General features: G+C 37.8%; 1 protein-coding gene across 1 annotated transcript in view; it reads right to left on the bottom strand.

Annotated features, from left to right (window-relative positions):
- Positions 1 to 23,504, bottom strand: part of cacna1ea (calcium channel, voltage-dependent, R type, alpha 1E subunit a) — a 92,284-nt gene extending 68,780 nt beyond the window's left edge. Inside the window, exons 1-2 of the mRNA XM_086088801.1 lie at positions 23,445 to 23,504; positions 15,443 to 15,943 (exon numbers count right to left, since the gene is read on the bottom strand). Coding sequence (XP_085944927.1) covers positions 15,443 to 15,939 — 497 coding nt within the window. The 5' untranslated portion in view covers positions 15,940 to 15,943; positions 23,445 to 23,504. The remainder of the gene's footprint in view (positions 1 to 15,442; positions 15,944 to 23,444) is intronic.
- Positions 23,505 to 24,712: the final 1,208 nt, after the last annotated feature.

Genomic DNA, 24,712 nt, shown 5'->3' with positions numbered 1-24,712 from the left:
CCAAAAATTGAAAAGCAGAAATAAAAGAAAATATGTATATTTTTTAAAGCCCCAGACCACCCCCACCCCAAAAAAAATTGTCAGAAAAAAAGAGCTGTATTTTTCAAGGGAATGCAATACCTTTCCGTAATAAAGAATTACTTCTTTGTATTCAATAAAACTATATTAAAAAGGGAAACATGTCATCTACTGAAACTAGCTTCCTATGTTTATCACGGCATAATATATTTCTAATGTTTATCCTCCACAACCCCATAATATCGTCATTTGGCTGAATGTTTCCCCGCCATTAAAAGTTCCCCAATAACTTGTCCAGAATTGGGCATTGACGTGCCAAAGCTTGTCCAAACGCAAGAGTACTGCCGGGGACAAAGGCAGACTTATTGATGTGGCCACATGAAGGGGCTGAGGGTGGGGCACTTGACTATATTTAGCTTAATTGAGATGGTAATGGTAAGGACATGAGAGAACCTTGCAAGTGCAGCTTTGCATAAAAGTGGCTACGTCATAAACGTAACACATCGAGAGATTCTAGAGTTACAACAATTATGTGTTTGGCTTCATTTATTTTTTACAATTGCACAAGACATTATATTATTATTTATTTCCTTGTTATTTCCCCTTTTTTTTCTAGCCACCCCAGAACCCTGCTTCCAACTGTTGTCTTCGTCTTCCATGTTTCCTAGCAACACAACTGACATGCCCTCTATTCCAGCCCCGTGAATCTGCTGCCGTAACACTACATTATAATGAAACAACCTACAGTATATACGATGCCCACGGGATGAAGAATAACGGCCTTTCTACAAGTATGACGCTTTTTACCACACTGCATGCTCAGAGGACAGTTGGTTAATGAATGCAAAACAAACCATGTTGGATGCTCAATTTATTGAGGGATCTTCTGTGGGGGGAATGCACATTTATGAGGTACTTAGTAATGCTGTGCTACACTTTAACCACATTTAGTTATGTCACAGGCTTATTCCAAAAAGAATGTGTGTGTTTAAAAAAATAATAATAATACACTTTGCTTCATTTTGTAGAAAGCATTCATAGATGAGAGGCATCAGGCAAAGGAAATGGGATGCCTCCCTCTAGTGGCAAAATGCAACACTACATTGATATGAGTTAAATTATTTCAGGATTTGAGGTATAACCTAAAAAAATAAGAAGTCGATTTTAAAATGACTATATTTCAATTTAATTGACTAGGGTATATTCACAGACTTTCATGATTGTAGAAATATGATTACAGCTTGAATTATATCAGACACCAATGGAAGTGTTTCTAAAGCACATATTGCATAATAAATGCAAACAAATGTACAATTTATATTTGCATATGAGCAGCTTGAAGACGAATATACAAAATGCTTAACCTCTCACAAGTATTGCACCAGCAACTGAAGTGAAAAAATAACAATATGAATGAAACAATATTAATCTTGTACAACTGCACCAATAAAATAAATCGATAGATGTTTGTGCTAACTGCCTGTGTTTAGCTTTAATGAAGCATACATCTACAACGCAGCCTGAAATCTGTACCAAATGTAAAGTGTGTTGATGGACACACTGACAGCACAGATCGATTGTTCTCATATAAATTCAACCAGCAAGGTTGGTGAAGAAATTTCGTGAGTGTGCGGTCTGCATGGACTAAAGGAGGCCAGATTTTTCCATGTGAAGAGTTTGTTTACATCCGCTCTTCTCTTATGTTTACTTATTGCGTGTTACGTGTACAGATTATAATGGCAAAGGATTGACCCTGAAAGAGACAGTCTCCGTTTCTAATATTTGCAAAAATAGTTTTGAAATCCAAATGAATCAAAGGACAAAAATGAAATAAAATACAAATACCCTCCCCAAAAATAGGTTCCAGGTAAACATTTAAAGGAAGGCCTCTAAATAGACATTTTATTGGTTATTATGTTTATGAGTACAGTTAATTTTTATTACATTTAAAAAAATAATAATTTTCAGTCATTTATTAAAACAAGTCTCTTAATTTTTAGTTGTTTTAGAGCAGGTTTGTTAGTTTTCATTAGTTTTTTCTTTCTTTTCTTTAAAAAAAAATTCATTTTAATTTAGTTTAATTTTAATTTTTTTAAGATTAAAAAATTAAAAGGTCACAAAGAACTGGGGGGCAACTTGCCCTAAAAATATATATTTTTTTAAATAAAGTTTTCTATTGTGGAATGTGTGACATGTCATTGTGGAGTCATCCTCAAAGATTAGTGAATGTTATTTGAAAAATAGTTTTTTATTTGATTTTGAAAATTCGTTTTGTTTTTGAAAATGTGAGTTTGAAAATACCCTTTTAAACTCAAGTTAATGAAAATCAACTTGAGGTCAATCATGTCCCAGGAACGTTAATTCACTGGCCTCAGCTTCAAAAGCGTCAATCACACCGCTGAGAAGCAGATGTCATACAAGGACGTCAGAGACCAATTTGCAGCAAGGACACTTCTGAAATAATTTAACAAACGAATCTTGAACATAAAAGAAAGCAAACACACTGGGACACAAAGCCAAAATGATTCTTTGTATGTGGGTTGGTGGCGGGGTGGGGCGCATTATCATGTGATGACAGTGACGTGATCCATCCTCAAGAGGATTTTTTTTTTTCAATTGATTCCTCTCTGTTACATCAATGCCTAACTGGGAGTTCACATTAAACATACTGACGGGACGTTCACATTTTATAATCAGGCACCAGCATGACTGATCATGAATGGGCTGTGCATTACATCAACAGTTCCCATTGGCGCCAGTAGGGGTCACAACAAAGTCAATAAAGTCCCGTTTTTGCTGCTACGTTGGATATTTATGAGCATGGAGTTTGCTTACCAAGCGCCTCCTTGTCGTTTGTCAAAACTGCCCTCCTCTAAAAGGAACATAAGTCAGGCTGTTGCAATATTTGGACTCCTTCTGGTTAGGACTGCGAGTGATGAATAGCACTGAACTTGGACACACACGCGCGCGCACACTGTAGGATATGTCTCTGGAGTTCTGTGTATTAGTCAGGAGGCAAGTTTAATATGTGGATGCTGATGCTGACCACACACACAAAATCTACGTAAACGTAATGTGAAGCAAAGCCCATGCAAGCGTCTAAAAGGAATCCTGTCACACTACAAAGCACCAATGAGCTAACAGCATTACACTGACAACGGCGCAAGGCTTTGATATTGAAATTTAACCGGTATGAAAGAAGTGTAGACTCTTTCACAGACCTGCTCACATTCAAAACTAAAAAGCATTAGGACACCACACCACATTATGTGGCGTGTTATATTCTAGTTTAAATGGAATATCAATACACAAGCACAGGAGATCGGTGATGTGCTAATAGAGTACAGTAATTGTAGCCACTGTTAGCCATTTTTGCGCTAGCATGTTATTTAGGCTAGTATGCTAGCTCTGACTTCATGTGAAGGTGATTTGTTTCTGTTGAATAATGACTGACATCTGTTTCTAATATCAAGTTACGTTCACCTAAAGAACGAGAAGCAGAATATTTAAAACAGTACAAAATAATACTTTCTCTCAAAACTGAGCACTAGCGTGTCGGTGCACCGAATGTTGTACAACTACAAACATTGAAATCCAGATTTGCTATATTATTCCAGAACCCAAATTAATTTGGTGTGTAATTCGATTTATCGTTTCCTCTCAGATTGCTCAAAGGATCAATGTTTCATGTCTCCAAGCCAACAGTGTTGTCTTTGGAGCTCACGTGCGCTGGGTTAAAGGGTCACATTGCTTCCTGTACTAATTGCTTTCATATCACAGGGCAATGTGAGAGTTCGACACAAAGTGCTGCGGACCGGCTGAACAGAGAAATCTATTTCACCAGGAAGTCTCTCACATGGACGAAGAGCACATCACCTTTCACCCTTTTGAAGTAACATACTATTGTATATTATTCATCTTACAGTGAGCATGAAATGCTTCCCAAATCCATTGCAGTCAATCAAGGATACTTTTGAATGCTCATATTCAGTTTCACTATGTGAGGGCCGTGCATTATGTACCTGGGCTTTCAATGGGGAAAAAAAACTTAATCCAATTCTACCACCACTATCACATTGCAATTTTAGAAAGCAACAAAACTATACAAAAACACAATGCATCTGCACATCATCTGGAGCAGTTCAAAAACAATATTTATAACGTGCAGATTGTTACGGACGTGGTTTTCAAGTGAGTTATCAGCCAATCATTATTAATTAATAATTAACACTGATCTATGCACGTGGTTAGACAACCACGCGCATTTGAACTCATTGCTTATCCGAATGTGCAATGAAGTGAAGTGAAGGCGTGTGCTGCCGTACAGTAGAGAACGCGAGAAGCAATGACCATTATTCACAAAAGCGCATCCTCTGAGGATGTAGGTGTTGTCTGGAAAGCAGGGCATGGGCCCGAGATGCATGGTGCCAACATACTGAGGGCTGGAATTCTAAAAAGGATGGCGATTAAAGGGAATGAGGACACCCAGGTGAGACAAAATCTAGGTCAGCTAGTAATGTTGGCGATCTGATCTGATCTGCGCTTGCATAAACAAAGAGATGGCAGTCAAAGAGAGAGAGGGAGAGAGCGAGAGAGAGAGAGAGAGAGAGAGAGAGGAATATGCTAATTTGAATTTAAATATCACTGATAGATGGATGAATGCATGTAGTTTCTTCTTTACAAAAATACTCAAGTAAAAAAAAAACTCATAGCACGAAAGCTATTCTCACAACAAATACAATTGTGATTTTATGTGACATATTCACAGCACAGTAACACTCACTTCTATAATTTGACTAATATTTACAAAGGCTTAATGCCACTCTTTTTGTGCTTATTCATCTACAAAGCCAGGAAGTGTTGCAATAGGCTACATAGCTCTACTGCATCAACATTTTTTTTTCCTACCAGCGACTTTATGTAAAGTGTCTTGTCACAAACAGAGCGCACACTTCCTTTTGCACCCCCAGGCAATGATTTTGTCTCCATTTTTGTTCCTGACACTTTCTTACATTTTTTTTTAATTTGAGAGCACAAAGACAAAACAAACGAGGAAGTTGCATTGAAACATAGCGTCTGTGAGCAAACAAGCGCGCCTATTCTCAATGAAACTACATCCTCTTATCATGGACATTATTATGTCATTTTGTGGCATGGAAAATGGCTTTTCAGCGTGTCATCATTAATAATTTACCCGTGTCAAACAGGTCTGACATTTACACCACACTGTGTGTCTGTGTGACACTAACAGGATAATTCACTGCGACAGACTCTTTCTCAATCCGCCAGCAAAGTTGAATGAATGAATCAAAGTAAAGTAATTAAAAAAGAAAAAGAAAAAAACTTGAATTGTTAAGAATTGAGTAACTCTTGCTATGGTAGCTGGCATGCCTTGCTGTGCAATTAAGACCTCGGAAGCAATTTCACACGCACGTCCTCGGCTTTCAAATGTAAATAGGCAATTGAAGAACTTTATAAAGCTGCCGAATATCTGTCAGGTTTGAGGATCAACAGGCAGCGGGCCTGAGTGCCAGAGCAGATGCTAATAAGTTGGGGGCAAACAAACAGAGAGAGACTGAAACTAATAAGGTGCTACGGTAACACTTTTGGCCAAAATAAAGAACATCACTTTGAACTGTACATGATCAATTGTTGAGGAAAAACTAAAGTTCCGTTTATAATGGTAAACACTGGCTTGCTAATTGCTGCATCATTATAGTGCTTTCAGTGTCACCCACAAATTCAGTTGACAAAGAGCAACAATAACATAATGAAGGCATTTTGTATTCTTTCTGCAGTGCTGTTTATACATTTGTACTTTTGATGTAATGAATGTTGTTTCCATGTTTATTTACATCCAGGGAATTTTGTTTTTAAAACATTTTTAGCATGATATCCCCTTTTATTTTTTTCTGATTCCCAAAGACCATAAATGTGGTTTTCTTGAGACAATTTATTTGCATAAAAGCACAACCTAAGAATTTCTAACTTTCTTCCAATGCCACGCAATAATTCTTTTACATACATTTTTACCAGAACAAAGAATATTGATGTAATTTGCAAAAATTATGAATAAAAAAAATAATCTGTTAACACAAATTCCATTTATGTAAAATATAAATAGTTTTGGACAAATAACTGAACCTTGTGGTACTCCACAGGAAAATCTGACACACTATTATACATTTTTGCACATTACTGTCTATTTCCCAAATAGATTTTTACCCATGAATAGGCAACACACCTTGGCCCGTACTTCTCCAATTTCCCAAATTTTTGTCTTTGATCTATCGTATCAAATATTTTCTGTAGATTGAGATACCAACGGAATTTTCATCGATGTATGGTCCAATTTTCTCAAAAACCATACTGGTTTTCACATTTTATTTGTATTCATTCAATCTAATAAACACATCTAATAGTTTCATTAAAAACATTTAAAACATTTTGAATTTGAAAATACTAGTTTTCGATTCGATGCTTATCTCCATTTTAAAAGATTATAATGACTTTCGCCACTTTTATCTTATTAGGAAAAACTCCCTTTGGAAATAACAGATTACATACTGTATATATGTCAGATTTTTTTACAATCCAACCAATAAACTTTTAAATAATTTCGATATCAATATGGTTTATGTCGGTTGATCTTTTGTCTGACATTTTTCTTACAATTTCGACTATATTTTTATCTACCACACTAAGAAAACTAGAAGTTGGATCATTATTAAGTTTTTAAACGCCTTTTTTTTATCATCAGAAAAAAGCTAACGATGAGCCAACCTCCACAAAATAGCCATTGAATTCCTGAGCAATGTCATCTAACTCGCTCATTATTTTATCACGACTATTTATAAAAGAAGTTGGATATTCAGTCAACTTACATCTATTCTGAATGACATGATTTCTTTTATCCCCTTCCATATCCTTTGAAAAATCGTTTTACACTCCTCCAGTGTTTTACTATAATAGCTCTTTTTGTTGTGCCCTTACGATATCGTGCTCGTATAATGTTCATGCTTATACTTTTCTTCACTGTCACTTATAAAAAAAAATCCTATACTGATCTTCATCTAAAACAATGGATTATTTTACATCTAACTTTTTGTACGATTACAAAAACAGGAAGGTGACAGCACTCACATTCACTGATAAGTGAACCACTTGTTTCTTGATGATGATTTGTAAGAAGAAAAAAAATATCAGGAAGTGTGGCGCTTCCTCTAGTTATTCGACCAAAGACCCAAACTAAACATTACAATGAGAAAGTGAGATGTCGGAGTATGTTGATTCCATTTCATCAAAAAGTCGCCACAAACAAATGATAGTTTCTCGTCACATACACTTATTATATTACAAATAATACAGTATTAACAACAATACAAGAACCAGGTATTCTTTAAACACAAAAAAAAATTAACAATACTCACAATAGTCCTCTCCGTAATCTCTTCTATGACTGTACTATCAAAAACTTAACAGTGAAAATCGTTCTGTACATAAAATGCCACAACGCCACCCCTTTTTACACTTCCTGTTGTGCCTCGGCTTGCACTTTTACATTTCGAGTGCTGTTCATTTGAGTCATTTTATAAAAGTGACGATGCAGATTGTAATTCTAAAAGAAATAGTGTTGGTTTTGATTTACACATTTTTTTTGTTCACGATCAAGACATTTTATTCACTGCTATTGCATTATTGAGGAGAATGAACAAAATCAATGTCCTCTTCAACTTCGCATTCCAAAATTGCAGACTCCAGGGTTAGATAACATGGTAGATACGCCACGTTTGATAAATTGATACACTATCATATCAGTTACATCAATGCAACCCTTCTAATCGCTGTAAGAATAAACTGACAGGCATATCCTAACTGACTTTTATCAACAGTGCGTGACTAAAAAGGCGACATGGTACAGTTATATTCATTGAACCAGCATACAAACGTCCTCCATGTTAGTGGACAGATAATGAGGTCTGTGGTTCAGCCTCCGGAGATGGAAAAACGGGCAGTGACTGGAGGACGCTTTATGGATGACCAGCAGCACAGTCAGAGTGATCCAATCACATTGTGATCAGAAGACACGAAGATCACACACGCCCCCCCCCCCCCCCTCCAAGACTGCGAACACCCCTGCCGAGAATAGCTGCCACAAAGGACAAACAGCCTGAAAAGATAACTAATGAAAAGCCAACACACACATATACTGTATTGTACAATATCATGGCAACAGCATTTATAATGTGCTGGTTTCAACACCAATTCTTTGCCACTATGTATTATTGCACAAAATGTTGATTTGACATATCAGTATGTTTGCAGTATGAACCGGTAGCACTGATTTTATGTTTTTTTTTTCCTGCAGAATCAACACTTGAAACAATAATTGGATTTTTAGTGTGAAGCACAAAACTGCAGGGTTGTTTTCCTTGTGTGGCCATCAATTACTACGACTTCCTTGTAAAATGCGGAGAAATAACAGGAGCAGCAACCAGGGGCGGAGCAACGCTCTCTGGCCACCCCATTGGCCACCCCGATGTCTTACGTAAAGGAATTTTTCATAACAGTGACATATTTGATATTCGTAGTGATCATTAATCAAGATTGTTCTTTTCATGGCATATTCAACAGAAGTCATTGTTTATCATTCCATCCACAGTCAGGGTTTCATGGGAAAAAATGCACACATACAGTATTGTTACAGTATACCGATCTCACCCAGCTCACTAATTATACAAACAGGGACAAAATCGAAGTAATTTTTTTGACAAATTAAAAGATTGTTTTGTCATTGTGCTTCTTAAACTGAGCTGTCGATCACCGTTATTCAAAATGGCGTCGGACGTCGGTGACAATCATCGCGCAACTCTGATTGGCTGTTAGCTAGCAAATCAGAAACAAAGGCAAAGAAGCGGCAAAGCAAAAGGCAATGTCTCGTTAGAGTAAATTGATTTAAGCATAACGTTGCTTTCATTTAGATTTGAGACCAAGGGGAGCTGACAGGGCCAGAAGTTGTCAAGTTTGCTAGCGCTATCTAGCAGTGGCGGACTGAAGCACACTCGTATTTCAAATTTTTGTTCGTAACTCAAGGGAAAATATATATATTTATGAGATACTGTGTTCCGCTTTAGAGGAGCACAGACTGGGCCTTGTTTTTTTCTTCTTCCTCATGTCTTCTTTTTCCCGTCTGAGAAACTCGGGGTGCTAACTAACTAGCGACCCATCAAGCTTCCCGTTCGATCTCCCTCTGTTGGTCATTGATATTTTTCGTGTTTCTCGGACAGTTTGAGACAGTGAAGACAAATTCCTTGAGTATTTTACATATTTGGCCAATAAATCTGATTGTGATTCTGATTCTGATCGAATAGAAGCATGTGATGATTCAGATGGTTTGATGCATGCTGTTGTCATATTTATGACATATTCTGTCTGCCTACACCTCGATCAAATTCACCAAAATCGTGTTACTATGTGCCAATAGTTAGACGTGGTCTTCTTTCAGCCACAATATTGGTAAATCTCAAAAAGGAAACACCTTCGGTACGCCGAAAGCGTTAGCATGGCGGAGTGAGCTGAGACAAATTCCCAAACAAGCACATTGAGGCTTACGTTGGCGCGAAAATCAGGATACGACAGTTTTTATGCTGGAGCGCACATGTGGAAGCCCACGGAGAATCTGTCATGGAAGCTAGCATAGCATGAGCACTGTACTGTCTATTTAAGTAAGCTAAGATAGGAAAGTCAACCGGTTGGTGGGTAGTGTTTGATAAGGAAGTAGAGACATAGAGAGAAATTATATCAAAAAAAGTAGAGACAGGGGTTGTAGACGGTGAAATTGAGCAGGTAAGTACTAAAGTATAAATACAGTAGGTTGCATAGACAGACAAACCCACCGTGAACAAACACAAAGGTCAGAAGTCAAACAGAGTTCAACATATTGTTATTGTTCCCAGCTGCTTATAGCTACTGTCCAGTCGGGCTGTTGCTCAAATGCCAGTTTAATCACTGACATTAAAACAGGACAACACTAAGCACTGTTATTATCCGGTGCAATGAAAAGATGCCATTAACGTTTGTAATGTTGCACATGCAGTGTAACAAGCGACAATCACAACGACACAAAAATTCAAGGATTTAAATGTGCTTTTACAGTATTTTAGGTGTAGGTTTAGTAATGATCTTTTCATATTTTTATTGCTTTTGCTCATTTATTCATGATTTCCGTTTCTACTCGAGTCTCTAGTGTTTCTCCACTAGTGATTGACGACAGCTTGGTCATGTAATATTATTCAGCTCTAAAGTCTTGTCGACGTACAAGTCTGGTATGCAAAGTGGGTAAATAAAATCATTTGATTGATGAATTAATTTTTCTGGCAGGGAGCCTTTAATAAATCAAATTAAATTCTCTGCTGGGCAAGGATCCAAATCACCTCACGTTATCATAACCTATTTGTTGGTCTGAAATCATCCTGGAAAGAAAACAGATGCACATGTTGGCTCAGGTGCAACGATTCTAATCCAATCCGCCATGAGAATGTGGCTTTGGCTCTCAGCAGACCTGAGAGGTGGACGTTCACGGTCGTAACGCGTAACGCGTTGTGACTCACTCACTCGGGTCTGCAGCGGCGTCCATTTGACATGAACGGATCATTTTAATTACAGCAGGCGGGCCAGAGGACTGTTACCTGCTCCATGACCGAACATCTCTACAGGCTTCACAATCAAGCCATTGCCCACCCAATCATTCATTTGTCACACAGACTTATTACATTTATTAACACAAGTGGAGAGGCTGCATTGGATGACTACCGGTACATCATGAGTTATATTTAACGCAGAGCAGTGCCACAAAAGGGAAAATCAGAGAACATTTTCTTGGCTAATTTTGTGTTTTCCTGATTTCTGTCAACGGGCATGGCATCATCTGCCCCGACTTTGCCATTCCAACAGCCTCGTCGTGGCTGGCATGATTAAATATCAGAACATTTGAGTCCCTCAGTTCAACAGTTATGTGTTGCTTGTTTTATTCATCTTCTCTTTTTGTCTCCCTCTGAACGCGTTTTAAAGTGCACATTTTAAAAGCTGTTGTAATGGTATTAGTACTCAAACATTTACTTCTCCCTACTTAAGCGTTGGACCAGTTAAAAGAACTGATATAATTGCGACATATGGCATTTAATTTATCGTCATCACACAGGTCAAGTACTGCGCAACGAAATTCACTTAACAGTTACAACCAAAAGCAGTGCCCTGATTTCTCAGATGGAAAATAAAAACATAAACGAAAAAAGCCCTAGACTATGCTAATGTGAGAGAGGAGTCTAGTATGGACTGGGTGGGTGGGGGGGGGGGGGGGGATTATCGGTATTGTAGTGGGGTATCGGGCAGGGGACATTACAGCCCATATCACATAAATCTGACATTTCTGCATGACTAAAGTCATTCTTTTTCTAGAATTAAAGGCGGATTAACACAAAAATTAATTAAGTAGTAAAGGAGAAAAAGCTTAATTTGTCCTATTTTTAGAGCATAAAGGCATCAATTCCAGAATAAAGGTATACTATTTTGGAAATAAAAATTAGGGGTGGGAATCTTTGAATGGCTCACGATTCGAATCAATTCCAATTTTTTGGTATGCGGTTCGATTCAGAATTGATTTTTGATTAAGAACGATTTTTGCTTCAAAATTATTTGATTGACAATGATTTTTGCTTCAATCTATAGATGTGCAAGGAATTGTAATGATCTACTCCAGTCTGATTCGCTAATGCTACGAGCTACTTGCGGCACTTTTATCACTCAAAAGAATGGCTCCACACTGAAAAAAAACCCCTTTTTTATTGGAATAACTTGATCGTGACTTTTTCCTTCTACTCTCTAATGTGGCTACAATTTAACAGTGTATTAGACCGCGTGGAACCACACTGCCCCTAAGTGGTCAAATCGGGTACAACATGAACACCGCTCTAAATAAAGGCACACACAAACAAAGGCAAGACAGTATAAAATAATTTAAATAAAATAGATTTTGGGACATTTAAAATCAATTCTGAATCATACTAAATGAGAATCGTGATTCTTATGAGAATCGATTTTTTGGCACAGCCCTAATAAAAATATATATTTTTAAATGTACGTATAGTATGTTTCTTCCTTTGTTTGTCTTTAATATTACTATTAATATAATAATATTACGACTTTATCTTGAAAAGACATAACTTTAATCTTGTCAGATTACAACTTTTTATCCCAATAAAATACGTCTACAATTTACAACTTTTTTTTCCTTGACTACAACTTTATTATGACATGATTCTGACTTTTCCTCTCTAAGAAATATAAATTGATTGGTTATCCACCGTAAAACAGTCAACTTTTAATTCTATGGCATTTAGTTTACAGTAATTGGTGTTAGGATTGTGATAGGGTCTTTGTAAACGTATTTGCCCTCTTTGGGGTCTCTGGACCCAAAAAAGTCCCAATGCAAAAAATTGCCCTTTTCCATGCAACATTGATCTCAACTATTAAATAGAATTGTTCTTTTAATGTCCAATTCATCCATTTTGCATCGACACCACCTCCCCATAAGCTTTCTCCACCCAGTGATGTAAGCTTCAGACATCAACTCAGCATGGACTGTGGCATCCTGAGCCTGTGGTGAGGAAGGTGAGATGGGCACCGTGGGGGTCAGCCCCAGCTTCAGCAGGGAAACCGAAGGGGCGGGGCATCAATCCCTACCATTCAGTTTGAGATTTCACATCTCCACAGGGCAGGAACCTAGTGAAAACATACACAGTATGTGCACGCATGTGGATGTAGAGTAAATCCAATTAAGCGTACAGTGCAACCTCGGGGTTTGAACGTCTCGGAACTCGTACAATTCGGACTTCAACCAAAAAATCGGAGTAAAAAATGCCTCGGAGTTTGAACTCATTTTCGGAGTGCCAGTGGCAGCACAGAAAAACATACAGTGCTAAGAACTACAGTGGAATTAGGAAGGGGATTATCGCGCAGTTGTAACTACCGTCACTACTTCTGTAAATACTGGCACGAAGACCTCCCTTAGCTGTTCAACAACGTGCCTGACGTTAAACAACGCACGCAAGGATCGCTTAGTAGCTTAACAATATGCCCAATGTAAAATACACAAACTCAGCACTGAACTAAAGCAAGCATTAACATAGCATTTATCATCCACTGATGCCATCACACCACAACAAAGGTAAGGTATTTTTTATTGTTTAAATACTTTACTGTACTGTAAATGTAAAAAAAAAACATAAATAGAAATTAAAATAGGAATTTTCTGTTTTTGGAGCTTGGGAACGGATTAATTGCATTTACATCATTTCCTATGGAAAAAAAAAATTCGGAGGTTGAACAATTCGGCGTTTGAACACTTCACAGGAACGAATTATGTTCAAACTTTGAGGTACCACTGTACACTATACTGACAAAAAAACCTACTGATTGTATATAAATAAACAGAAATCGCATTACAGTCGTGGCTGGGACAAACGAGCATGACACATTTGCTTGGATGACACTCGAATGGCAATCGCTTGTTTCCAACTAACATCGCATGATTACAAAATGGCAGCAAACAGACAAACTAACACTAATCCATACTTTAGTGGTATCCAGGGAGCCACAAAGTCTTCTCAGACCAATTAGAGCCAAGCATTGACTGAGATATTAAATATCTACAAGTCCAGGACAACGTGCATACACGCACAAACACGCACGCACGCACGCACGCACGCACGCAGTCGAACAGGCACAATCAATAACTAGAAAATTTACAGAGTTTGGGGACATGTGGATGGGTGTGTTTTACTAGAACGGGTTTTTATATACTGTATATGTCTGATTTTTTTTGTCATTACCTCTGCCAAGGGCAAACAACTGTAATTAGGCCACGTCAACGAACCCAACTATACGTGAGGAATCAGGATAGAGGCCGAACCTTACCCCCTGAAAGGTTGATGCTCTCCTGTAATTCCCTATAGATGCCACCTGATGGCAGCAACGCATACATTTTGTTGAAATGAAACTCCTCAACTTACTGCAACAGATGTCTTGCACCAAAGTAACACAAAGTAACAGCAAATCGGTGAGATTTTCGGTTGATAACGGAAAAAAAAATACAGTGAGTAGGTGAATATGAGGCGCTTGTCTGAATGATGTCATTACCTCTGCCAAGGCCAAACTATTCAAATTTGAGCTAGATACTGAACCAACTGCCAAGGAGGTCTGTATATTGCCTCGATTACACAACTGTGAAGTACAGTGTGACTTCTTAATTAAATTTTTACAGCAGATTTGTTCCTTTTTATTTCCAAAACTTGTCAATGATGCATGAATCTAAATGACAAACTGTCTATGAAGGTATCAAATTTGGCACTGTGTGTGCGCTCTTCCCGGCCATTAGTCACAAACATGAGTGTTTATAACTATTTTTACAGCTCCAGTCAATGATTGATAAACCGATTGCGGTTTAATAGGAATATAAAATTGTGTCCTCTTCTCCAGTCTTGACTCTAACATCTAACATGTTTATTTTCAAAACACAGCAATCCATCATCCATATGATTGCCTGTTAAATGGCATCTGAAGTCTCTCACTGCATAAATCCAATGCAGACAAACCTTGTTTTCCCATCTCGCTGCAATCAACCCATAAATAGGTCGCTGTGCACCGAGCAAACATTTGACTCACTGAAGATTGTTGTAAATGATGAAAACCATATGAATAAGCAAAAATAAAAATAATAATAATAATAATAATGGATCTGATTTATATAGCGCTTTTTCGGACACTCAAAGGCAAAGTCAACCATAAACATTTCTTGACAATAATTTGTTATATGCGACCTCACTCGTCTAAACATTCAGATTAATATTACATTTGTGGAATATGAGTTATGAAGCAAAATCCAGCCCTTTTTATTCATCTCAGGGGGCGGCCATTTTGCCACTTGCTGTCGACTGAAGATGACGTCACAGTTGCTCAGGGCTCACGCAACGACCAATCACAGCTCACCTATTTTCTGAAGCTGAGCTGTGATTGGTTGTTACCTGAGACCTGAGCAACTGTGTTGTCATTTTCACTCGACAGCAAGTGGCAAAATGGCCGCCTTCTGATATAGATCAAAACTGCTGGATTTTGCTGCTTAACTTATATTCCACTAACGCAATATTAACCAGAATATCATATTTAGACTAGTGGGGCTGCATTGAACATATTTTTGTCAATCATTTTTGGGGGGGCTAACTTCACCTTTGATGAAATGGCTAGCAATGTATATTACTGTAATAGAGGTTGTGTGGGTAATATAGCGATCATTGCCTAGCCGCTAGCGCAGGAAAATGGCGTTGTAGAGAGACGCTGGACTTACTACAGTCTCTGGTATGATACTTACTCCCACTCCTTGCGACGTGCTTGTGGTGTGCTGTGGATCTTATGAGCCTGGTGGGCCTTCACTATGTCCTTCTGCTCGATTATGCCCCCTCGACGTCTCTTGATCACATTGGGGCTAATGGGCAAATCTCCATCAAGCACCAGCATGCTACCTCCAACATCAAAAGATGGCGTCACATCCAGAGTGAGGCCAATTCTGTTTCGGTGAGAAGGCGGGCTGTGGCCCATCATGTGGGAAAGGTAGAGGGTGTCGCGGCTGCTCGAGAGACTGTGGGGCTCCAGGAGAGAAGGGGAGCCAGAACGCAGGTTGGAACCTCCAGCCAGGCCTGTTCGATGCTTCTGCCAGCTTTCACAGTCTGTGTGGGATGGGGGAAGAATGTGGTGTCTGCGGGTGCTGTTGCCAAATATGGGCTCCAGAGCAAGACCCAAAGCATCTTCTGGGCAATGGAGTCCTCTTGGAGGTCTGGGTAGGCCCAATGTGTTATGGTCCCCTGTCATACTGCTGCAGGGACGAGGAGAAAACAGAAAGTGAGTACAACAAATGAGGAAATAACTTTTAGAGAAATACTATAACTTCAAATTCATTCAAATTAGGGGTGTAAAAAATTGGTGAGTTAATTTAAAGTTCCTTTAATGACACTCATTTTTTTGACGCACGATTAATGACTGCCCCTTAATTAATCTCAAAGCCTGTACTGGGGAAATTCCAGTCGCAACGCAGCAGAAACATCCATGTCAAAATTTTGCAGTAATAAATTTAATAATAATGCATATATTTGTGGAGACTGGGGTCAAGTTGTGTTTTACAATTTTAAAAATGTACAGAACTTCAAAACTTAGTTCATTTGAAAGATGAGATAGTTCTTAATATGAAAAGAAAACTGAGCTGTTGCCAAAATCTTACAAATACAATAATGCCATCTAGTGGCAGAAAAATTACCTCAACACAAATCAATATCACATTTTTTTTTTTTACAATACAATACATCTTTTTAATTTTAACTAATGCTGTCAAAGGTACAAAAAAATCACATTAATCATGTATTAACGCAGATTAATCGCACTATTAATTTTGACCACAGATTATCCTTTATCTTGACAGCGGATGGTTATGTTAAAGGTAGCACAGGTTGTATTTCAGCAATAAACAAAACTACATACATTAAAGCATTTAATAAATGTTTGCATATGATATTCAGAATTTTTGTTCATGTTAAACTACTGGGATAATTTTTTATCATTTTGAATTATGCAAGTTAAAAACTGATTAGAAAAAGAAGAGCATGAGAGTGTGCAATGAATCAAAAAATGTTGAAGACGTCCTTCATAATATTAAATGTCGACATGTGCTCTTCAAATTTGGCGGGCAAAAGATGTTGATGAAAAGCTTTTTTAATTAAGGGATTAATTGTGATTAATCAAAAGTCTAAAATGTGATTAAACTGATTTTAAAAAATGTATCGTTTGACAGCTCTAATTTCAACTCAATTTTATGAATTATTATGAAATTACTGTATCAATGACTAAAATATACAGCCATATTAGTTTAACCTTTTTCCCCACTTTTACTTTAACAAGAGTATGAAAACTTTTTTAAAGTATTTTATTGTACATTTAGAAGAGATATAAAATTTGCGATCAATCGTGAGTTAACCGTTGAAGTCATGCGATTAATTACGATTAAACATTTTAATCGCCTGACACTCCTAATTCAAATACAATTTGTCCTTTATGTGGGAATTCTATTGTGTGTAATAAAAACTGTGAATTATTTAGTATCAACATGAGCAATCACAAAATCGGAAAGCCATGATTGGTCGTTACCTGAGCCCTGAGCAATTGTGATGTCATTTTAAGTCGACAGCGAGTGGCAAAATGGCCGCCCTCTAAGCTCAATAAGAATGGGTGGATTTTACTGCTTAACTTATATACCACAAACAATATTAATCAGAATACTGATGATGATGATTGTTGATTTTCGGTTTAATAATAGAAAGGAGTGGAAATCAATAGTATCATAAATCAATCTGTGAAACTCGCGTTTTGCTATTTCAGCCGCACATTCTGCTGCTGTAGTTTCTGACGGATGAAGTCCATTACTTCTTACACTTTCAATATCTTGCTCTCTAATAATGGCAGATAAGGACATTGTTACTGCTATGGAACCCATAGAGTAATAACGCTATATGCAAAGTGGCTTTAGTTGTGACGGGATAAAAATGTGCACAACAATGACAAAGGTCTTTTGGCCCAATGCGTCTCTCTCCGAGCAGAAACGTTGTCACAACATTGATCTTTTGAGGCCATTTTGTAAATTGCGTCTTCAAACTTACTGGACAGTGGCGCCAACACAATCAGCTGACATATCAGGATGCTGGATTTCACGGAGTTTGGTCTCACTAAGATCTGAATTACTTCCACTAATGCATCACTTTGTTGATGACACATACTCAGCTTTTGTTTGCCTCTCTTCACATAAACAATGAAAGCATTAGAGTGGAGCAAGGCACTGAAATTGACTGAATATGACCTGCTCAAAGCTTGCAGTTCGCAGTGGTAGCGCACTGTGTATATAACGGTTAACATGCCTGCCTCACAGTCGAGTGCCAATGGCTGTTTGTCTGTACGTGCCCTGTGATTGATTGGCGACCAGTCCAGAGTGTACCCCGCCTCTCGTCCAGTCAGCAGGGATGGCCTCCAGCCCACCTACAACCCTAATGAGGACAAGTGCTACAGAAAATTGATGGAAGGATGGATTGATGGAGAGGTTGCTAGTTGTTAGCGTTGTAGAACTGCACCGCATTGTGTTTCTATTCCAAGAATGCATTTTCGGCCATATCAGTAGGGATGGGCAGTTTTTAAAAACGGTTATTAATACTAGGTTAGGAGGATCATCTCTTTCTGAATGTAATGATCTTCTGTTTCTATTTCATTGTCACATTGAACAGAATATAAATATATTATATTTAACTCATTCACTCCCAGCCATTTTCGCTGAAGCAACCCCCTTCGCTCCCGGCTCTTTTACTGGATTTTGACTGATTTTGCAAGGCCCACTGAGTATTGTGTTCTATTGCTATAAAAACATGGAACCAACCAAAAGAAAGATTAAAGTCTCTTCTTTCATCATGAAAATCTGTTTCCGTTTTGCAGCAATTAGCATAAGAATATTGCTAAGTTTCATCATTATTCATAAATCGGTTTTTAAAAAAGTGGAGAAAATAGATTTTTGCAACATGGCCCTGGTGGATCTCTTATACTCTGCTGCCACCTGCTGTCCGTTTTTGTAATAACTAAAATTGTTTCTCTTCAGTATTCTCTTCAGTTCTGAGGCTGCATCAAAGCCTTCCGTATGCTATAGCATAAATAAAAGAAAAAAATTTAAACAACATATAAATATGTCTTTGGGACCATGGTAATATTTAAAATAGAACGTATGTTTATGGGAGCAAATGGGTTAATAGGGATGTTTGTTACCACTTTTTTTCAGACTGATTCCAATACTGGTATTCACTCTTTGAATACTCACCAATTCTGATTACATCTATTACTTTAGAAAAAAAAAATCATTTAACACAAGGACAAAAATTTGTCAACATAGACCTGTGTTTCTGCCGCATTATAGCGCCAACTACTGCCGAGGAGGACTTACTCTTTCAGTTTTTTTTTATTATTATCAGTGGCTAGTATCAGCACCCTTCATGAGTACCCGCTTAAAATAAGGCCAGTATCTGCCTGATGCCGATACCTGGTGTCTATACTCGCCCATCCCTAATATTTAATCATGTGAGTTTAGTGAATGTAGTTTAACTTCCCTTATCTGTTGTCATGTTTTTCTACTTCTTGTTGTTGTACTTTTTAGTTTTTGATTTTGGTTGACCTAAAAAGCAAAGAAAGATTACAAACGAGTCAGACTTGACTTTTTTATTACAACCTCGTACTGAATGCTAAGAGATTGTGCACATCTAAAAAAAGTGGCAATTACGTCACTCGTATACATAATTGTGATGGTGTATTGGCAAGGACAAACAAATATCATATCCAGTTAGTCTTTATCTTATTTCAGCAGTCCATTAGCAGAACTGTAACCATGCTATGATGTGCAGAAAAAAACATCCCTGGTTGCCTCTGACTCCATTGTGGTTACCGTACTCTTCTAACCAGAACTCAGTCTCAAGTTGACAGTGGTTTGAAATAATTTCTCCTAATTAGCTTTTTAGGAGGCTGGTTGCTGATTATCCTTATTCATAGAGCTTTCCATCCGCCATTACACCACAAAAGTCCATTCAAAAAGGCTCAATGTGTTGTCAAGTTGACATTAGCGGAACCAATTGGTTTTTTTTTTTTATGCTCTCGGCTGTATAGCCAGGTGTCTGAATGGTCGCTAATATGGAGCGATGGAGGTTCTCTGACAAGCGAGAGACCTTTGCGCACCTGCTGTCCACGACAGTCCACGGTACAGCCTCATTACATGTCACATCTCCTCAAATTCAAAAGCAAAGCAACGCGTTTCTCCAACATGAAAAACTGTATGATTTGATTCAATAGAAAGTAGACAAACACCTTGCTGAGCGACAGGTTAGCAAATTACACATTCAAATGTCAATGTTGCCGTAATTGTTAAGAAAACAGATGACTAATATAAAAATTTAATGCATAAAATTGCGTGTGAATATTCATTATTTGAAGGAAAAAACACTCCCGAAGTCGATACTAACTTCCTGTTAGCATTTGAATGGGATCTTCCCTCATTGTCTTTAAGCATTAGCGCTAGGCTAGAGATGTTTTAAAAACGAAGCATGTTTTGTATTTAAATATACAGTGGATGTAATTCTTATTGTTGTGTGTTTAGTTTTACAGTTACCTCCAACTGGGGTGTCAATGAACAGCTTAAAGGATGCTTAGGGACAACAGAATAACCAAAATAACATATGCTACACACTTGCTTGTTGCTAATGCTACGCAAGCAAAATGGTGCATTTAGGGCACTTTTTCTTCGTCGGAAACTTTGGTTTTATTCTATGATAACGTTTTAAGAGTGAAAATAATCGGCCATTTGGCCCAATTGGCCGATTGTTTTAGCCGATGTTTGAAGGGCAATAATCAGCCGATTAATCGGTCTGGCCCTATTAGAAATGTGCCGATTTGGTGTCTAAACAGTATTTAGGCGTTACTACAATACAACTGGGCATGACAATAGTACATTATCCTAACTTTAAGCTTGTTATGACTACAAACTTACTCACTACTCCCGCTACACTTAGCTAGACTTCATACAAATGACTTAATCCCATGCTCAACTGGAACTATATTTGTTTCTGCTGAAGCAAATAATGAACTGTCCAAACAGTTAGTCAGTGTTTTTAAGATGATGAAAGACTCTCTGATTGAATACTAAACACACATTATCAAGTGTCTCAATACTTTTGGCCATAGAGTGCATTTTTAGTAATTCCACACAATTCTTTGTGGTCGCTTCCATTTTCTTCATGTTCCATTAACAACAACCAACTGCTGCTGGGCCTTATTAAAGTTTCATGTCGCTGTTGCCTATTGCATTATAAATACTGAACGGCTTTAGATTTGATGGATCAATTGGTATGAAGCCTGAATAACAGACCTTTGAGGGTGTGAATTCAGTGCAATTTATGGCTAGAACTAAAGTTAATAATTCATTGACAGTTTTAATATCTGTCAGGCAGTCCTTCAGTGTTTAGTTTAAAATATAACAACTGTCAGTACATTCATTTGTCAACAGATGTTGAAGCTCGCTTTCACTCTTGAATCGTCTTAGAAACAGCCTGGAAGTAATTAATTTCATTTAGCGATGAGCCATGGCTGCTCCATGGATTGTCATCAAATGTGGTAGCTGGTGCTAAGTGGATTCACGTGTCATAGCCAATGGTCATGGTTTTCTACTGGGTACGCCCATCAGATGATGAAAAGACATTTCTCAAAGAAACCCTACTGTGGCATTGACCTTCCTGAACTGGAGTCATTATGTAACACCAGGGACACGTCGTATCGCTAATGATCAACACTACTAATAAAAGCATCGCACTGGTACAGCCCAATCACTGGAACCCATGGTGAACAGGAAGGAATTGAATTGTAATACTGTGCTGGTTTCTTGACTTTTGAACAGGATTTTATAGCTTGTTGTGCTTTGTTTGTCTTAAAAAAATACGATGGATGTGTATGCTAATGCTATATTTGATAGATGCTGCTACTGTGTGGGAAATTATGTTCAAATCATGGATATTATACAGTGCGCCCCAAAAATCTATTCGCTTGCTTTGCTTTTATTTATTTTATTTCAGGTATCATTTGGGGAGATGTGAGGCCATTAGCATTAGACAGCGTTGTGGTTTTTGTAAGCATATGCTCATGACTCGCCAACTGAAATTGGAGCATCATTGTAAAACTGCCACCTGGAAGGAAAGTTTTTCTTTCCGCAACTGTCCAGTATAATACAGTTCAGTCCGCCAGATTAAAATGAGTCATTCGTTGATTAATCTGCCTGCCCCTAGTTATCATAAAAGACATTCGTTCACAAGCATTTTACGGCACATCTGTGCAATAAGCATGCTGTGTAATCAGCATCTTGATATGCCCCAGCTGTGTGGCGCATGGATTACCTCTGCAAAGAAGACGTGCTCACTAACAGATTTATGAACAATATTTGAGAGAAATTTCTCTCAAAGGCCTTTTATGTACATGGAAAACAGTCTCAGCTTTGAGTTCAGCTCATGAAAATGGGAGCAAAGACAAAAGTGTTGCATTTATATTCGGACATTTTTGGGTCCATATTCTTACAGGAGGAAATAAGTGGTAATGCCGGGTGTGAGTCAGGAGTGAAGATAGCACCTTTTGAAGGAGTTTGCAATATCCATTTTCTATTTTTTATTACACACAGATAAATGTGTGAACCGCCAATTAATACAGAAAATCAGTTTCGTGTTTTGCCTTCATTGCACTCAATTCAACTCATTTTTAATTGGAAGCAAGACTACAAAGTCAAGTAAAAAGTTGGTTTGATCACTGTAAACAAAGAACCACTGATGATGAATTGGTGGGCATATCAATAAACTCAATTTTCCATAATCAATGCATTTATTTTACATAGCTCCAGTCCTTCTAGCGATGATGTTGTTTCATCTCGACAACCAAACTGCATAGCTAAGAAGAAAAGAATCACTTCACTAGATTGGACTGGAAAATACGAAGTGTTAACGTGATGTAGTCATTAAGCAGTATTGACCCAAGCAATGGTCAATGTGCCTTCAAGTGCAGTGCACCAATAGATCAATGCTGCTACCGATAGTTCTGCTGCTCAGTTCGCATATGTGGAGAATCCGAGAGAATCATCAAAGAATTCACCAAAAATAATTTTAAAAACGCCGTGCAGTGATGGAGGTGTCTTGTGACACTGTTGCCTCTAGCATTCTGCCAACTCCTGCACTTATTATTCAAACTGCCTCTCCCTTTATTGCCACGCTCCCATGGCATGAGAATAAAGGCTGTGCTCGCTCTAATTGATTACTTGAGCTACTGAAAACTAGAATAGGAAGCTTGTGTAGATTTACAAAAAGAAAGACAAGAATTATGCATGCAAAGAAACATAAATTGATTTTTATTTTGAATTATTCAGCTTGGCTTTCAATTATGTCTGAATTTCTTAATTCCTAAGGTCTAACTAGGCGTGTGCCTTCTCGGCAAAGTCACGAGCTGGAGTTATGCTACCATCCATTAAAAAAAAAAAAATTCAAAGCGTTTTACTAGAAGAAAAAAAAACTGTTAATGCCTAATAATTCAGCGTTTAAATAAACAAGTGACTTAATTAACACTCTCTTACTAATACAAATGCTGTAAGTCCTAAAATCTACATTCCTTCCTCCTTGATCCTTTTGAATGCAACTCAGCCAGCCCAAGATTGACGCATACGTACACGAAACTTTTTACTATAACGTCAGTCCAAAATGCAACATGCACATGATTCTTACCTAAAGTCTTGTCCTTTTCGGTAGATGAACGACAAGTGTGGCAGCGTCTTGAACCGCGTCCGTCCGCCTGCAAACGAGAGCGTGGAAGAGGTTTGATGGGGGGCTATGATGAGGTGGGAGGGGGTTGGACCCCTTTTATTCATTCAAAAGAAGACTGCGCAAAATATATATATATATATATATTTATATATATATATATAAATATATATATATATATATATATATATATATATATATATTGAATATATTTTCAGACATTCGTATTTGTTCTTCAAGATTCTTGTTCAGCGCCATCGTGATGCATTTTGTGTGTTTATGAGCCACCTGTAAGCACGCCCTGCCTAATAGTTTTATTAGTGGGGATGTAATAGGAATCTTGACCGCACGATGGCAGTAACGGCACGTAAATCGCTTACAACACAATCAACTATATGCATGGATAAGAGTTATTTTTGGTTTACTTTAGTTTCGTTTTAATTGATCAAAACACAATGGTTCGAATCGCTGCTCTGACTGTCTTCTATGGAAGGGCAAGACACTGAACTGTGATTTGCTCATTTATGGCTTGGACTTGCATGGCTGCTTTTGGAATGGGCTCACCAGTCTTTATTGATGACAAAACTCATGATTGTAGCAGTCGAATAAACTCTGAAGTCTACAAAAACTTTGTCTGGCAGGAGAAGCTTCAACATAAAACAAGACAATAACCCAAAACACACTGCCAGTACATGACTTCATCTGGGGGGAAAGTGGAAGGGCTTTGGCCAAGTAAATCACCGGACCTTAACCAGCATGTATTGTACGTGCTGAAGAGAAGACTGTAGAGCGGAACTCCCAGAAACGAACAAAAACTGATAGTGAAAGAAGTTGCAGTAAAGGCCTGGAAAGGCATTTCAAAGGAAAATGCAGTAGTCTGTTGAAGACAGTGGCTCGCAAGCTTGATAGAGTTATAGCAAGTAAGGGTTATACTACCAAATATTAAATGTTATTCACTTTAAGTTAATTTAATAATGTATGTTCAAGCACTTTTGCGCACTTGAAAAATGGGTGTGGTCAAACAAAAGGTACTCTTTCAGGAATTGTCATTTAGATGTAAATAGCATGAAATAAAAGATGGAATTCTAAACTTTTGTCTAATATTCATCTGAAACCCAAATGTCTTCAGACAGTATATGACAAAAACTAAAGAATCAACCTTGTCGTTCGAATACTTTTGGAGTCGACTGTATATCTTTTGTGACACACTTATGAGTTTCCTTTTTTAAATT

The sequence above is a fragment of the Leptonotus elevatus genome, chromosome 11 (assembly GCF_054856555.1).
Source record: "Leptonotus elevatus isolate MCC_2025b chromosome 11, RoL_Lele_1.0, whole genome shotgun sequence".
NCBI lineage: Eukaryota > Metazoa > Chordata > Actinopteri > Syngnathiformes > Syngnathidae > Leptonotus > Leptonotus elevatus.
Note: the sequence above shows the minus strand (reverse complement) of the source record. Positions and strands in the feature narration are given on the sequence as shown.